The 16,573-nt window shown below is 51.0% G+C and overlaps 6 protein-coding genes across 6 annotated transcripts; 2 read left to right on the forward strand and 4 right to left on the reverse strand.

The window, feature by feature from the left end:
• Positions 1–1,730: 1,730 nt before the first annotated feature.
• Positions 1,731–3,146, reverse strand: CAF17 (ccr4 associated factor; the record flags this gene model as incomplete). The annotated part of the gene is made up of 1 exon (XM_056216299.1): positions 1,731–3,146. The coding sequence occupies one exon, from the start codon at positions 3,144–3,146 to the stop codon at positions 1,731–1,733; it is 1,416 nt and encodes a 471-aa protein (XP_056070546.1).
• A 949-nt stretch (positions 3,147–4,095) lies between these two features.
• On the reverse strand, positions 4,096–5,786 carry PTM1 (Membrane protein ptm1; the record flags this gene model as incomplete). Its single annotated transcript, XM_056216300.1, has 3 exons — positions 4,096–4,407; positions 4,457–5,533; positions 5,580–5,786. 3 exons carry the CDS (start codon positions 5,784–5,786, stop codon positions 4,096–4,098), a joined length of 1,596 nt encoding a protein of 531 aa, XP_056070547.1.
• Positions 5,787–6,426: 640 nt separating this feature from the next.
• Positions 6,427–9,837, forward strand: N0V89_007539 (uncharacterized protein; the record flags this gene model as incomplete). The annotated part of the gene is made up of 5 exons (XM_056216301.1): positions 6,427–7,279; positions 8,272–8,319; positions 8,372–8,809; positions 8,859–9,007; positions 9,058–9,837. The coding sequence occupies 5 exons, from the start codon at positions 6,427–6,429 to the stop codon at positions 9,835–9,837; spliced, it is 2,268 nt and encodes a 755-aa protein (XP_056070548.1).
• A 113-nt stretch (positions 9,838–9,950) lies between these two features.
• N0V89_007540 (uncharacterized protein) lies at positions 9,951–11,093 on the reverse strand (the record flags this gene model as incomplete). The annotated part of the gene is made up of 1 exon (XM_056216302.1): positions 9,951–11,093. The coding sequence occupies one exon, from the start codon at positions 11,091–11,093 to the stop codon at positions 9,951–9,953; it is 1,143 nt and encodes a 380-aa protein (XP_056070549.1).
• A 696-nt stretch (positions 11,094–11,789) lies between these two features.
• N0V89_007541 (uncharacterized protein) lies at positions 11,790–12,634 on the reverse strand (the record flags this gene model as incomplete). The annotated part of the gene is made up of 2 exons (XM_056216303.1): positions 11,790–12,455; positions 12,545–12,634. The coding sequence occupies 2 exons, from the start codon at positions 12,632–12,634 to the stop codon at positions 11,790–11,792; spliced, it is 756 nt and encodes a 251-aa protein (XP_056070550.1).
• Positions 12,635–13,356: 722 nt separating this feature from the next.
• Positions 13,357–16,505, forward strand: DCP2 (mRNA-decapping enzyme subunit 2; the record flags this gene model as incomplete). The annotated part of the gene is made up of 2 exons (XM_056216304.1): positions 13,357–13,956; positions 14,004–16,505. The coding sequence occupies 2 exons, from the start codon at positions 13,357–13,359 to the stop codon at positions 16,503–16,505; spliced, it is 3,102 nt and encodes a 1,033-aa protein (XP_056070551.1).
• Positions 16,506–16,573: the final 68 nt, after the last annotated feature.

The following is a 16,573-nucleotide window of genomic DNA, read 5'->3' on the forward strand; positions in this document are numbered from 1 at the left end:
GGCCTATAATAGCTCCCTTTATTATTATACTAGGTTTCTTAATATTCTAAAAACACGCTTAGGTAACTTCCTAATTTAATATCCTTATATAGTTAGATAAATAGACTATACTATAAATATATATAGAGTAATACTATTACTAAGGTAAGATTATTACTAATATATACTAGAGTAATTTACTAGGGATATAAAATTATTTTACTACTATATAGATAGGTAGTCTTATTAAGTTATTCTATAAGTAAGGTTTCTAGGTATTATAAGTAGTAATAGTAGTAGGGTAATTACTAAGCGGCTTTATATACTTTACCTATAGTATATTAGAATATCTTATAATATTAGGTATTAATCTAAAGCTACTTTTCTTTACTATTATTATTATATACTATAAGTAGTAAAGTAGCATAGGTATATAGATATCTATTAGGTAGCTATATTATAGTTTATTAAAGGGAATATAGATAGGAGCGCGTCTATTTAATAGCGCTTTTATATAAAGTCTTAAGTCTTTCTATAAGGAGGCTTCCTCTATTTATTATTTTATAAAGATATAACTACTACTTTATTTTATTCTTTACACTTTATCTAAGGGCTATATATATATTAATTCTAGTATTATATATTTATCTAATATAGGAGATTATTAAGGAGATATTATCTACTATCTCTATTAGTAAGTACTTTACTTTAAAGAGTAAGGTAACTAAGGCCTTATATTATTTATAGTATTACTATAATATAAGCTTTTTACTCTAGGCTTCCTAGGTATATATATAGTTATAACTGCTAAGTTAGTTATAATAATTATAACTATAGTGTAAGGGCTCTATTAGGGGCATTACGCTAAGAGATATAAAATAATAAGCTAGTTAGAATCTAAATATAAGATAGTTATAATAGGGAGCTATCTAGGGTAGCTAAGAGCCTCTATAGAGGTATATAGCTACTAAGCCCTAAGTAAGGCGCTAGTCTTACTTAGGAAGTACTAAGGCCTAAGGTAACTACTAAGATATCTACCTTAACTTAGTAATAAATACTATATAAAAGAAAAAGGGTAACTAGTAAGTTATAAAGTAAATAAAATACTAGTGTTTAGGTTATAAGTACTTATATATTTTACTAATCTAGTATAATCTCCTATATAGTAATTCTAATTAATTAGCTTATTTACTAAACTTATTTTCCATAACACTATATAAGGCTAGTATAATTATATAATAGTAGGGTATATATAGCCTATAAGCTAATAGATTAGTCTAGTAGTAATTTATCTATCTATATCTACCTAGATACTATAAATAAATTATTAAAGTAAGAGCCTTAGAGATAACTAAGCCTTACTTAAGTAATTATAGGATAAAGGCTAGCTAAAGTAGTATATATATAATTAATTAAATTAATTATATAAGAATCCTTAGTATAAGTAAGGGCCTATTTTAGGTTATAAGCGCTTATATATACTACTAATCTAGCACGATCTCCTATATAGTAATTCTAATTAATTAGCTCATTTACTAAGCTCATTTTCCTCAACATAAATGCTAATACCTACTCTATATAGTAGAACTACGTTACCCTATACCAGAACCCTAACAGCAACCATGTCGCTCCTACAGAGTCGAGTGGATAACTAAACGGACTGGCAGCAGAGTGCGCGAATAGGACATTTACACTACCTGTCGATTGAGAGCTTCGGTTCATTTGGGGTACATACTTAATTGATACATTATTTATATCCTCGTCCTCTGCTTATCCCAGATGTCCCTAACCTTCGTCACCCACTCATCCTGCACGAACGGCTTAACCTTCACAACATTGCCATTCCTATCTGCGACACCGAATTCCATACCGGGCTTCCAACTCCCTCCCTCGGCACTCATCTTCATACTGGTCATCATCTCCAGCCTGCACAGCGCAAGCCCAACATTTCCACATGTACTGACCAGCTTGCCGGCAGCTCGGCCCCTCTTGACGTTGCCGTCTCGATCCAACTGTTTAATGTCCGCGCTGTCAAAATGCGCAGGGTCCAAATTCAAGCTGTCCTCGTTGTACGTAGGGATCTGCGAATGGGAGTCTGGGTTGCCATGTCGTGCGTCAGCATTGGAGAGCTCAATGGGGAGGACGCGCTTTCGCACGACACCAGTATGTTTTGTGCGAATGGTGAGTTCCTGGCCGACATAGCACCCTTTCTTGAAGTCGATGCCCTGGCTTAGATCGACGTTGTATTCCATGGGCAGCGCACTCTCCCGCGGTATCTCCTGCTGGCCTTCAGGAATGCCGTAGTTGTACCGCAACCGAGTATATTCCCTAAGTAATGCGTCCTCGGGTACCGGCATAGGTGATGATGTTCCGAGGGGCCGGATCAGCGAGCGACGCATCGTCATTCCGTTGCTGACAAACCGCGGGTCTTCGAAGGTCACGATGATCTGGTGGAAGTCGTCGCCGATCACTCCTTTAGAACCCCAGTCAGCCCACACCTGCAAACCCCCGGTACCATCTTCCTTGTCTGGATTCTCTTCGACAACTTTGATGGTGATCTTGCTTCTGAGCTTGTGCCGCTTGAGATGCTTAAGCAACGACTCAACTTCATCCGCATCTACCTCTACATAGCACGCCCAATCGCCTCCTGCCATGCCTTGCTGCTCTTTCAGTTCTGGGAAAGTCCAGATGAAAACGTCCCACAGCATTCTACCCCGCGCATCCAGGAATGCTGCGTAGAAGGGCGTTTCCCTGGACGGATCAACGTTGTTCGTTACGAGCCCTTGAAGAAACTTGGCTGCATCGGGACCGGCGAGGGCTACCAGGCGTCGGTTCGTGAGTCTGGCGCATCCTGGTCCAGGTGATGCCCCGAGCCGAGGTGGCGCGCAGGCGAGGAACGGAGCTTCAGGCGTAGGCGGTGCATTCTGGGTTGAGTTGTATCTTCGTGACTTCGTTTGTGCGTTGCTGAAGCTGGCACGTTGTCTTGGGATTTGGGAGGTAGCGTGTTCGCGATCGAGGTGTTGGCGGCTTGATGTTATCCGGTTCGCGGCAGAAAAGAAACGAACCGAGCCGGGCACGGGTCTGCGCAGCGCTTCCAAATGGCCCAAGCAAGCTTCACAGATGGTTGGTGCCCATCGCGGCCGGGTGCGCGCAACGACTGAAGCCATGATGGCGATGTGAAGAGTGACGCGAAGCTATGACGAAAAGCTCGGGAAGCGACGCGGTTTTTACGTTTAGCGACGGACTTAGTGCATCCCTGCACATTCTTGTGAAGGTGGGACGACTAAAGTGGACGAAGCAACAGAGAATTGCACATTCATTGAATTGTTGGTCGAGCCTATATATCCCCTTGTAGTATGTAAAACATCATAAGAGTTAGGAGACTCGACAAAAGGGAACCCCACCGCTATTGGACAATGCAAGCCTTTAGTTCGTGGCCATTGAACCCATAGCCCTATACAGAACAGCTCAGTAATCTATGTTAGACAAGTTACCCATACTGATACGGCGACATATTCCCGAATCTTCGGATAAGACACGGTACTGAAGCTTATCCAAGCTTGCCGTTCTTGACGAGCTCACCTAACAAATGGGCCATTTTCACCGCGCTAATGCTCTCGACAGACGCGACAGACCATGCTGCTTGAGACGGGCCCACCCGGCTACCTGGGTACAGGTAGATGATATAATAGCTGACGAGCAGCGTGGCGAGGGCAAGGTTAAACGCAGCCATCAGCTTGATCACTGGACGGAAGTCAAGGCGATTGTGACGCAGCTGCGTGAAGGCAGCAGGTACGCGTGGTCAGCTGATTTGCGTGGGACCTCGGGAGGAAACAGCATCGTCCCCCGACTACCCTTGCTCTCCAGGTCCACAAACGTACGCATTACCTCTCGCACACCAGCGGGTGCGATGCCACTAACAAAGATACGAGACAGCATATCATATAAAAGAGAGAGAGTATTTAACGATTGGTAACGCCGAAAATGCCACCTACAAGGTACATGTACTGATATCAATGCATAGCCAACGCCTTCGCTGACCTACCCAGCATTTCCTAGCACACAAGTAACCCTCTACATGCACATTAAGCTCTTTTCGTTGCTTCAAATCAAGCCTCAGTCATTCTTTCTAGTGTTTATCGTCAACCTTTCCCGTTCGTCATCGCCGCTCCCGGGCTCCATATCCTCATCGTCGCTCCACTTGTCGTCTTCACCCACGGCAAAAATTGTGTCGCCATCCAAGCTTTCTCTTGGCGGAACGACGGGCTTCTGTGGCTTAGGGGCGGGTAGTGGTGAAGCATCGCGGTTGAAGGGTGGAGGGCTGCGGTGTCTGGGGGCTGGGTCGTACGCGGCTGGACCGCCCCCTTCTTCCTCGTCCAGAGAGTCGCGTAATGATGCAATTTCGAAGCCTTCGTCGTCTTGTGCAATCTGCATACTGTCAGCTGACGAGTCATCGCCCGCAGAGTGATTAACTCACCTCGTCACTCATGGCGAACCGCCTGTTGTTCGCCGTAGGCCTCCACATGTACGCAACGAAGCACACATCTGCAAAATACACCAGATTTAACCAGCCGTCCAAAACAAACCACCTCGTTTGCCAGTGTGAGGGCGCGAAGTCAGGATTTGAGACGCCAGCAAAGGTGAAACTGTTGAGGAAGAAGAAGCCGAAAATGACGACGATGCTCGTCAGAATACACCACCAGAGCTTTTTGTACATGTTGGCTTTGACGTGCTGCTTGCGTTCCAAAAGATCCTTCATTGTAAGGTTTAACGAGTTGAGGGTCCAGATGTAGAAAGCCGTCAGGGTCGCGGAAAGGGGGAGGATGACCAATAGCACAAGCGGGCCTGCATCGTCTGGTCGAATTGTGAGAGATGCAACGGCGTATACAACACCAAACACAAAGTGTGCCACGGCTAGCCACCGTACAATGATCATTGTCTTGCCCAAGGTGTGCTTGACCACACCATATCCCATGCACACAATCAGCAGCAAGAAGAAAGAGAAGGAGTTGCGGAAGGCGTTCAAGACGGCAACAACAATCATCAAGACCTTGGCGCCCAAGTTGTTACCATGGCGGTTCTGGTAGTCATAGAAGCCCCATGTCATCAGCATCTCCAAGACGAGGAACACCAAGATAGCCGTGATATAATTCTGTACGGCAAGAATGTCGTGCCGGTGCTGGAAGTACAGGAAGCCCCAGAAAATGCTGACGACGAAGTATGCGATCGTAATGCCGCCGTAGAAGGGCAGTTTTGGTATTTGGGCCGCAGGCAACTCTCCGTAAGCGTTGCGGAACGTCACGATGGCTTCGTACTTGACACCTTCTGTGAATGGTAGGGTGGCCACGCAGTAGTAGCCTGTCTTGAGCGGCACCTTCTCCGCATTGTCCTTGTTGGGGTAGTTGATGGGTTTCTTCTTGTCGAGGTGGATTGCTTCGGTGCGGATGAGGTTCTTCGACTTGGCCTCGTAATCGTCGGCGAGGATCCACTCTGCTTTGTGTGTCTCATTGCAGAGATTCTGTTTTATGCTTTGGTCGTCGCAAATGTATATGAGCTGTAGCACGGTCAGCCTGCCCTAAGGGAGTGCGGATGCGACGGACCTCCTCGCCAGTTTGCTTCCCAAGAAGCGCCGAATCCTTCCATTCCCATACTATGACACTGACTGTCGGATCCTTCAGCTCCTTGTTCTTGTCCGTGTCTACGAATTTGACTTCAATGAAGGGATCGATAGGGCCGCCCCAAGACTTCTTGCTGTACATGCCCGAACACTTCTGCTGGTCATCTTGCGTCTGCAATCCGTGAGTCATGGTACGCAATTGGAAGACGTGAACCGTACCAAGACTACATCGATGGCTGCCACAGCTGTCACCATTGACAAAAGCAGCAGCCCGGCTGTCCGCAACCATAGCTTCATGCTGCCTCAGAGAGTTGAGGCCAGCTGGCGGAGGGGGCGGGATTGCGGCGGAGCTTCGTTCGGAAAGGCTGAGGTGTTTCTGCAGTGGCGACGAGAAATTAAGGGTCGGTCGACATGGAACTACATGCGCCTGTTGTCGTGGACGTGGAATCTTCAGCGGAGCGCGCTGGAACCTGGAGCTTGACGCGGCCTTGGTGGATCCACATCACCGAGCATTGTGGCGCTTGCGCTTACCTTGTTGCCAGGTGTGGCGCAGCACGCTAGGAATGAATCACCCACAGGCGCACGCAAGACCGTGCAATCCTAGACAACCGCCTTTCCAGGCCAGCACCGCAAACATGCCAGGCACACATGTCGCGTATGTCGCAGATCAGCTTTGCAGGCGTTGCAAAGAGAATCAAGCTGTTCTCCTCGTGCGCAAAGACCCTCTCTGCCGGTGAGCACATGCATTTCCTGTGAGGCGAAATGCAGACCTGCTAACGGCGCAAAGGGACTGCTTTGTGAGATATGTCCACACCAAAGTCATCAAGCATATGGAATCGTTCCGAGTCCGGAATGCAGATCCCAACCGTCAACGGAAATTGTTACTGGCTCTCTCGTTAGGCGCATCGTCCGTGACTCTTCTCCACATTCTTGACCATTTGCTCGAGACCCAAACGAACAAAACTGGCCGGACTGGATTTGGACTCAATGTGGTTTTCGTTGAGACTGAAGACCACACTTCTCACCAGGATTTGCTTGCAAAAGTTCGGCAAGCGTACCCAAAGTATGACATAGCATCACTGCCACTCCAAGATGTCTTCCGATTGGTACAAGAGGCCACCGATAGTCTGTCAGATCTACTACCAACCGCCACTGTTGGAGAAGAAGTACCTCCAGCGCACAAACTTGCACGTTTGTTTAGCTCGCTTACCTCTGCAACTGCTCGCGCAGACGTCCTCACCACGCTTAGGACGAGGCTCGTTGTAGAATACGCAAAGTCGTCCGGTTGCGAGGGCGTACTCTGGGGTGACAGCACAACAAAACTTGCCGAGAAGACCCTAACCGAGACAGCCAAAGGACGCGGGTTTGCTCTCCCATGGCACGTAGCAGACGGCGAGTCCCCCTTCGGTCTGACCTTCAACTACCCTCTTCGAGATCTCCTCAAGAAGGAACTCGTCGCCTACGTGGATATAATCGGGCGCCCTCTTCCATCATTGGTGCTTGAATCCGCGCCGACACAAGCTTCTATGAACTCGAAGAACACTACCATCGATGACCTTATGAAGCAATACTTCGAGTCGGTCGAGGAGAACTTTCCCAGCATCGTTTCAAATGTTGTCAGAACGACTGGGAAGTTGGCAGCGACGCCCACCTCGACTAAAACATACAAATGCGATCTCTGCAGTATGCCCGTAAGCGACGGTCGCTTTGGCATCCATGCATGGGGAGGCGATCAGCACGGTATCATTGACCCTGCCAGAGCTAGTAATGGGAGGCGCCTATGCTACGGCTGTACCCGGTCCATCCCACAGACCACAGAAGCCGCGAATGGAAGCACATAATCTTCATTGGTGATCTGGACTCGTACACACTTCATCAGGCGGTCTACATGATAGACTGCACCAAATTTCGACGGCCGAGCTAGATCCGGAAGAACTGCCGCCAAGAGCCGATTCACGATCTCACCAATTGTTCAGCAACGCCGCCAGTACTCGATGGCCAAGCGGGCTGTGTTACGCCTCGTGACAATCACGATTGACATTGAGGATACTGTGTGGCTGTATTCAATGTAGTGTGTTATGCAGGACTGAAATACTGACCACGATCCGATGAAAGAGTCCCTTGTTGGGACAATAACCGTGGAAGACGAGCGAGACGCATACTTCGCAGTTTCGAAAAGCACTCAATAGTCGTGTATGTACCTGCGTGATCATCATCTCGGAGGCGTGTAATCAAGGGCGATGTGGTTCGCTGTTCCAGTTGAGCAGCGCGGCGACCTTCCCGTTCTAGCGGACTAACAGCGGTCATTCGGCTAGAAGCGAACAAGGCGCTGTTAAGGCGCGTACATCGCCATGCTTATTTCGTAAGCCTTGTCCTTCTATCGCTCCCCAACATGCGCCTTCGACCAATCGTCGTACCACGAGTCCTCGTCTATCGGCGCACCGCCTCCCGGACAATGTGAAGACGCGCACGTGTGGCTGCCGAGGCTTAAATACAAGACCATATGCTGTTGAGCTTCTCAAAGCACGTCAAGCTTTTGCTTGTTGACAGTAGTGTAACGCTTCGTTATTGCTGCTGCTTCTTCACTGTGGGCGACATGTTGGCTACACTAAAGGTGTTCCCGCTCTTCGCGGCGTGCGCTTTGGCGTCTGCTAGCTATCCAGCTATTCCGTCAGACAAGACAACCCCAGTGCAGCAGCGACTCGCCGTCAAAGGGCCAAATGGTGAGTCAGAAACTGCATGAAACCACGTAATAACTGGCTGATGTCGTGGAAGCTGTCTCTGTCGGTTGGAATACCTACCAAAAGCTTGACCAGCCATGCGTTCAGTACGGAACTTCAAACACTACCTTGTCGTTCAAGCAGTGCTCCACCAGCTCAGTCACATACCCGACGTCACGCACATACTCCAACGCTGTGACTCTTACGGGCCTCACGCCAGCTACCACTTATTACTACAAGATCGTGTCAACAAACTCGTCTGTAGAGCACTTCCTTAGTCCACGGGTGCCCGGTGACAAGACGCCCTTCTCCATAAACGCCATCATAGATCTTGGCGTGTATGGTGCAGACGGATTCACTATTCAAGGAGATCAGACGAAGCGAGATATCATCCCAACTATTGATCCATCGCTCAACCACACTACTATTGATCGTCTTGCGCGGACGGTTGACGACTATGAGTTCATTATTCATCCGGGTGACCTTGCATATGGTCAGTTCGCAATCATGCCCGAGTCTGCAACATAACTAACCTTCCTCAGCCGACGATTGGTTCGAGAAGCCCAAGAATCTTCTTGACGGGAAGAACGCATATGAGGCCATCTTAGAGCAATTCTACACCCAACTTGCCCCAATCGCCGGCCGTAAGCTATACATGGCCAGCCCAGGAAATCACGAAGTTGCTTGCCAGGTGAAGAAACTAGATCTGCCCATGTTATTTCCCTACTAACTCTGGTCTAGGAAATACCTGTGCTTACTCTTGCCTGCCCAGAGGGCCAAAAGAACTTCACGGACTTCATGAACCGCTTCGGACAGACCATGCCCGTGTCTTTCGCTTCGACTTCCGCCAACGAGACGGCCAAGGTAAACGCCAACAAAGCCGCAGCCCTCGCAAAGCCACCGTTCTGGTATTCCTTTGAGTATGGAATGGTCCACGTCGCAATGATCGACACCGAAACCGATTTTGCCAACGCGCCCGACCAGCTCGGCGGCTCCTCAGGCTACCTGGACGCTGCGCGCTTCGGCACCACAAACCAACAGCTCGACTGGCTCGCTGCGGACCTCGCGTCCGTCGACCGCACCGTCACTCCCTGGGTCATCGTCGGCGGGCATCGCCCTTGGTATACGACGAAAGGCAGCTCTCCCTGTGACGCTTGCCAGAAGGCCTTTGAGCCCCTGCTCTACAAGTATGGCGTCGACCTCGCCATTTTCGGCCACGTGCACAACTCACAGCGCTTCCTGCCCGTCAACAACAGCGTCGCAGATCCTGCAGGCCTGAACAATCCCAAGGCGCCGGTGTACATTGTTGCTGGTGGTGCGGGCAACATCGAGGGGCTGTCAAGTGTGGGCGGCAATTATACTACTAATGTGTTTGCATATGCAGATGATTTCAGCTACGCGAGCGTGTCGTTCCAGGATGCGAATAAACTGAAGGTGGAGTTCATTAGGAGTAGCACGGGCGATGTGTTGGATTCGAGCGTGCTTTTCAAGAAGCATGATCAGCAATTTGTCGTGCAATAGCATTGAACGGTTTATGGACGGACTCACTTTATGTGGGATATACAAAATCTGGCTAATGATACTGGGTTTTGCGAAAGGACACAGAAGTGAATATTGCGCCCACCACCATCGCGTCAACCCGCTGCCTGGCTCTTACTCTCCCTATCCCCAGCCTTCCCTCCTCGCACATTCCGCCTCTGCTTTTCGCGCTCCTCGTGCCCGATGTTGATGTTGAAGTGCTTGTTGCGGATCTCCTCGTACATCTTCCCAGCCGTAACACCTGTGGCAGGCTCTACCCACTTTCCTGTGATCTGCGTTTCAAGCTGCTTGCACTCCACAACAACAGGTTCATGCGCCCTCAGCACGAATACGATACTATGCCGATATCTCTTGACGCTTGTGCTGACCCCTCCCGGGTTACCACTAGGGGTGCAAGAACGCGGCTCTGGTGCACCATACGACACAACCCTATGTCCGCCCGCCGGGTACCGCCCATTGCTCAGCCTCTCCAACTGCCGCCCCACAGTATACGTCGCTTGATGTCCTATATAGCCCCTTTCAATGTCAATCCAGCTATTCCCATCCCAGACCTCCAACCCCGGGACATCGCCGACCACTGCACTCAATAGTCCCAAATCGCTGTGCGGCTCAGCTACAACTTTGGTTTCCCACCCTTCGTACCTGAAGATGCGCAGCATGGTGGCTGTTTTGTCTTCTTCATTTTCTCCCATTTGTGCGCAGGGTCCGACGAATTTTCTTAAGCCCGAGTCTTCTTCGGCAGATAGGTTGAGGGATATGGAAATCCGGCCTAACGTAGAGTCCAAATGCGCACCCATGAGTTTCCAATATCGCTTCGCTGGTGCTTTGAGCACATCAGGCGTGTACGCGAGAGTGCGCAGTGTGATGAATTCTTTCTCTCCTGGAATCTTGGACCAACCTTCCTCGGTGCCTAGACGATGCTTCCATTTGGCTTTCTCTTCGTCGGGCGAGTCGAAAAAGGACTGAACGGCAAGGAATAGGTCTTGGTAGGCGGCTTGGAGTGGGTGCGGAGGAAATGATGAATCAGTTGCATTTGGCTGAGGAATGGTGATAATGGTCCAGCCGTGATGGGAAAGGAGGTGTTGGTGTTCTGGGAGGACCAATGGAAGGGGTGAAGGGTTTAGTGGAGGATGGTTATCGATTGGTGTGGTTTGAGGTTGAGGCTGGGAATTGGGTTTCTGTTTTCTTGAACGAAAATGTGCGATGAATTTAGAAAGGGTGGTTGTGGAAGCCGCCATATTTGGCAGCTATCTCGTAGCGATGATGCTGTGCTGTACAGATGTCTACGTGTATAGCTGCTGGAATCCTGTGAAGATGCGTACGGGTATTCGCGAAGCGAGAATATAGCGTGTTTACTGAATTGTCGAGAGAATGGAGGAGCATTCGTTGAAGTATGGTTGAAATGACGTCACGTGAACCAAGCCACATTTACACCGCCCCTGCACCATACCTCTCCCGCCACCGAATACGAGGCACACTTTCCCACTCGCTTTTCCTCTTCCGACTGCACAGTAGCATTTATGATCGATCCCTTCGTTTCATAGTCATTTGATGGTGTTATTAGGAACTGCGTTGAACATTTGAATTCGAAACGCGTTTTTCGATGCTTACATAGATGAAGCCAGCTATATTATTTCTACTCCAACTATGATAACATGCTTCGCTGAACAGACTATACTCAGCGAGACGACCCCTGTAGCATGTGCCACTACTAATGGAGCGTCGACCAAGGAGTGATAACGGGCTAAAAGAGCAGGTAGGCGGCGATCGTTACATGGTAGTATTACAGCATAGAAAACAAAGGAAACTTTTCAAGCGTTCATGATCTTTGAGGCAGCAGGGTGATGTAGTCGATATATTATAAAGGGGGTATTAGAAAAGTGATGCACAATCAATATGCGAGGAAACAAGGGATTATAGGGAAGGAAACGCTTCTACCGCCGACTACTCCTCGTGGTGTTACGGCTGGGTCGATCGTCACGTCTGTCGTTTTGACCATAACCCATCTCCTCGTCCGTAACCCTGTCGCGGCGACCGGAGTATGCGCGAGCGGGCTGTCGTATGTCGTCGCGGTCGTCGCGACCATCTCTAATGATACCGGCGCGCTCGTACTCTTCATCTGAAAAGTCCTCGTAGACAGTAGCGGGTCTCGGTGATTTAAGGCCCTTAGGCTTGTACTTCTTGTCGAGGTGCTCCTCAAGAAGTCGTACGTTTTTGGAGTTGGCGCGGATAGCGGCATCTGCAAGATCGCCGATAATGGGAATGAGGCCGACGACAAAGTCGATGATCAGGTTGAAAAGCATCATCATCAAGACACCCCGGGGTAGGCCGCCTTCAACCTTGGTCATGTTCTTGACGAGTTTGGCGGCGAGGGCGGTGTCCATGGCATCACCGGCCGCAGGAACGATACCGATGACAGAGGACCAGCCGAAGCGGATACCGAGGAAATTGAAGAGACAGCAGTCGAGCCTATAGGCAGTTTTGCGGGCGCGGGCGAGAATATTGGCATCGTGCTCTGGGATGTAGGCCGGTACCTGCTTCTTGACCTTTTTCATTTTGCCAGGCTTCCTGGGGTGCGGTATCTCTTCGTAGAAAGGATCCTAATGCGGTCAGCCTGCAAGTCAGGAGGTGCAACATCTCAAGGCAATGATCTGGAAGTACAGTATAATTGCAGCGGAGTAGAACTTACATATTGACCGACCGGCGCCTTGTCCTTGTACTTGTTCATCTCGCTCGACAGCATCTTGCGCGCGGCATACTTTGCAATGGCCTGCGTCATGATTGCGGTGTCGTCGTTCTCCTGGAATGCGACAGACGAAGTGGTGTTTGAGGAGGGTTGGGATGAGCAGCACACTCAATGCAGAGCTGTTTGACTTATAAGACCAGCAACAAGCCAAGAGGTTATGGTGAGCGACTCGTCGCGCGGCTGGCTCAACGGCTGGGGCTGATGTGGTTGGCGGGCGGCTCTTCTCGTCAGGATTTCTGAAACGGGCGCGTCGTCGCTCACTATGTATAGCAGGCGAGCACAAGCCGTGAACAAGTCGAGAGGCGATGCTGGCAGAATGAAACAAAGAAAGCAGAAGACACTGCCAGCTAATAAAGCGGTTTCGGCGGTGTGCTGGCGTTGGGCGATTGCATGGGCTTGTCCTTGATCTCGACTTGTTCCAGACGTGGAAGACGTCACACGCGCGTTGCTGGGCGCAGCACCGCCACACGATGCGCCACAGCCGCCTCCTCTTCGCGCTGCCCGACGTGCCTGAACGACACGCTGCCCGCATCCGCATCTGTTACCGCCAACACCACACGCTTTCACGTGCCTGTTTCTCTCACATTCTTTACTTCCGAGCCTCACGCCCCGGACGCCCTCGTTCGCCCTCGTCTCACACCTTCCCGCACCGATACCGTCATTGTTTTGGGCGCAAGAGCTCCGCTGAGCTCCCCACACGACTTCGGCCCTCGCTGCCCTAGGCATGCTGCGCGACACCGGCCAAACCCACCACCATGACATCCCCGAACCAAAGCCTGCTTGACTGGCTAGACGACCTCTGCGTACGATTCATTGTCAACCTGCCCCACGAAGAGCTGCAGTCGGTGGAGCGCATCTGCTTTCAGATCGAGGAGGCGCAATGGTTCTACGAAGACTTCATCCGGCCGCTGGACCCGCGGCTGCCGTCGATGAACCTGCGCATGTTCTCACAGCGCATGTTCCAGCATTGCCCGCTGTTTGCTGGCTTCTCCGAAGACCACTTTCTCGAGGCCTTCCAGCACTTCCTGCAGTACAAGACCCGCGTCCCCGTGAGAGGCGCCATCATGCTCAACCATGACATGACCCACGCGGTCCTGGTAAAAGGCTGGAAGAAGGGCGCCAAATGGAGCTTCCCACGAGGGAAGATCAACAAGGACGAGCCTGACCTAGAATGCGCAATACGAGAAGTCTACGAGGAGACGGGATACGACCTGAAGGACGCTGGCTTGGTGCCGCCGGAGAGCGAAATGAAGAGCATCCCCGTCAATATGCGTGAGCAGAGTATGCTTCTGTACGTGTTTCGCGGGGTGCCCATGGACACCTACTTCGAGCCGCGCACGAGGAAGGAGATCTCGGTAGGATATGGTAGCTTGCCTCTAAGATGCGCCGCTAACAAGGACAGAAAATCGACTGGTACAAGCTGAGCGATCTCCCAACCCTCAAGCGCAAGAACCAGGTTCAGCAAGGTACTGGCCAAGACTTGATCAAGGACAATAGCTTCTACATGGTCGCGCCCTTTTTAGGCCCGCTTAAGGCGTGGATCAAGACCCAACGAAAGCAGGACAGGCAGAGGGCACACGCTGGCTCCCACTTAGTACCGCCGCCGACAGCAGGCGTCACGGACACAGAAGGCTTGGAGGCAGACCTGGGCGAGACCACAGCCGACGAGGCTGCCATGCCCGAAAGGATAACCGAGGAAGCCAGCTTCGCAGCATTGGTCGCAAAATTAGGCAGGACTCAACGTGCGAGCGACACACTCCCTGAAGTCTCCACGCACGCGCAGACACAAGGTGTCGCCGACCCCGCCGCGGAGCTCAAACGGCTACTGAGTGTGGGCATTGGCTTTCCATCCCAACCTCAAGCAGTCGAAGCGCGCCAGACCGTTCAAGAATCTCCGCCGAATCCGCTGCTTGCGATGCTTCATGGCAGTAACAGGCCCGCTCCGCCTCCAGACCTTCTGCCCAGAACACCATTCGAGCAAATCCTGCCCACTCCTCAGCCTCCACGTAGTCCGCATGGCCAGCACCACACAAGAACACCTCATCTTGGTCAGATGCCACCACCGCCTCCGTTTCCATTCCACCACCAGCAGGAAGGGCCTTTTCATGGCCAACAGCATCATCATGTGCCTCCTCAACACCATAATGGATTCCCTCCTCCAACCCCAAACCAATTCATATCACCGCCACCCCCTCAGCATGGCAACCCCATCTTTCCGACACACGCGCCGAATGTTCAGCAATCGTTCAGTGCATCAGGCCCACCACCACCCTACCAGCGAACCGGAGATCCACAATTTGCGCAAACACCGCAATTTCCCAGGTCGCATGGTCCTGCTATTCCACCAGCTTCAAAACTTCCACCGCCAAAGCTCACGGCGCATACGCTTGGTTTGTTGAATGCATTCAAAGTTAACGAGAAGCCTGCCATTTCTTCGCCTATTGCACAGGCGCAACTACAAAGCTCACAGGCAACACCGATAACGACAAGACCGCCGCCTCTGCAACGTCAGCCTGACGCTTTTGTCTCGCCGCCGCCTGTGCAGAATTCTCGGCCCTATGCCCCGAGCCCGCCTGCCTTTCAATCACCTCCGCCAGTTGCAAACTTCGAGCCTATACAGCCGAAACCGAGGAATGCTCATCAGGACTCTCTCCTTAATCTCTTTCGATCTCCTTCGACTACAGCGGCCTCTCCCGTACCCTCAAAGACACCGGAATTGCCAGTCGAATTGTCCGCCTATCCTTCGACTCCCGGCAACATGAAGTCGCAGACTGCAGTAGAGGCAGGTCCGCCTATGCCTGATATGCATGCCAAACCAAATTTGCTGAATGCTTTTGGCATACCGCAAAAGCCAGGTTTGACAACGGCTACCATCCGTGGGCCCGTTAATGCGCCAGATTTCGATACTGTAAAGAAAAATGCCCAACATCCTCTCAACGGAAACTCACGGGGACCATCACCGTCGACGACGAAGCCGGAGCCGAAGATGTTCGTTCCACAGCAGATTCTCAGACGAGAAAGCTCTGTCCCGAGAACAATTGCAGCTGCAGCAGCAGCACAGAGTCGAAGCTTGAACGCTAGCCCGGCTACGGTGTTGGATCCTGCGACACCTTTCAAACCACAGATCCTGAAGCGGCGACAGCACGAGCCAATTCCTACTTCTACTGCACATGCGCAGGGTCTACTGAACTTATTCAAGACGCAGAGTCATCCGCAGCCTGAAGCTGTGCCTACGCCGGCTCCTGCGCATACACAGGGTCTTTTGAACCTGTTCAAGAATCAGACTTCTCTTCAGCCCGAAGTCGTACCCGCGCCGGCTCCTCCCTCGCGATCGCCAGCCCCGCCTGGCCCCGTTCCTGTGTCCTTCGATCACCAACACAGTATACCGACAGACCAGAAGAGTGCGCTACTATCTCTCTTCGGCAAACCCTCTGCGTCATTCACTGCATCGCCCACTCAGACTGCGAGATCTCCGCTCATGACATCAGCTACAAGTCCCATTCCTCCAGCCCGATCGCCGCAACCGCCGACACCCAAAACCTTCATGTCCGGTGTTATCAGTCCAGTGAGTCCTCTCCCAGGAAGCCAGGTCGATAGCCCTGCGCAGCTCAACTCGCGATCACGCATATCGAGCATTGGCGATTCCATACCGCCGAGTGTTGTGATTCCACCGACAAACGCGCCGACATCATTTCCCCAGCTACCATTGTCCCAGCAAAGTAACGGTTTCGGTACCCCGATGGATGGCAGTCTTATGGGCTCTACGTCTGCTTCTATTTCCGAGCTGGGACTGGGTATCGATAAGGGCAAATCCAAAACAGGAATGGACAGTGGCGGGAAGAGTCCGGTAGATAAGTCTTTCTTATTGGGTTTCTTGAATGATGTGGCGAGGAAGGGTCGATAGGCTAGCTTTTGTCGAGAGCTGAAAGACGAGAGCTCTAGGTTAGCTCCGGTTTGATTTGGGTTTTGTGG

This window comes from Didymosphaeria variabile, assembly GCF_027946475.1.
Source record: "Didymosphaeria variabile strain IMI 356815 chromosome Unknown scaffold_5, whole genome shotgun sequence".
Classification (NCBI taxonomy): Eukaryota; Fungi; Ascomycota; class Dothideomycetes; order Pleosporales; family Didymosphaeriaceae; genus Didymosphaeria; species Didymosphaeria variabile.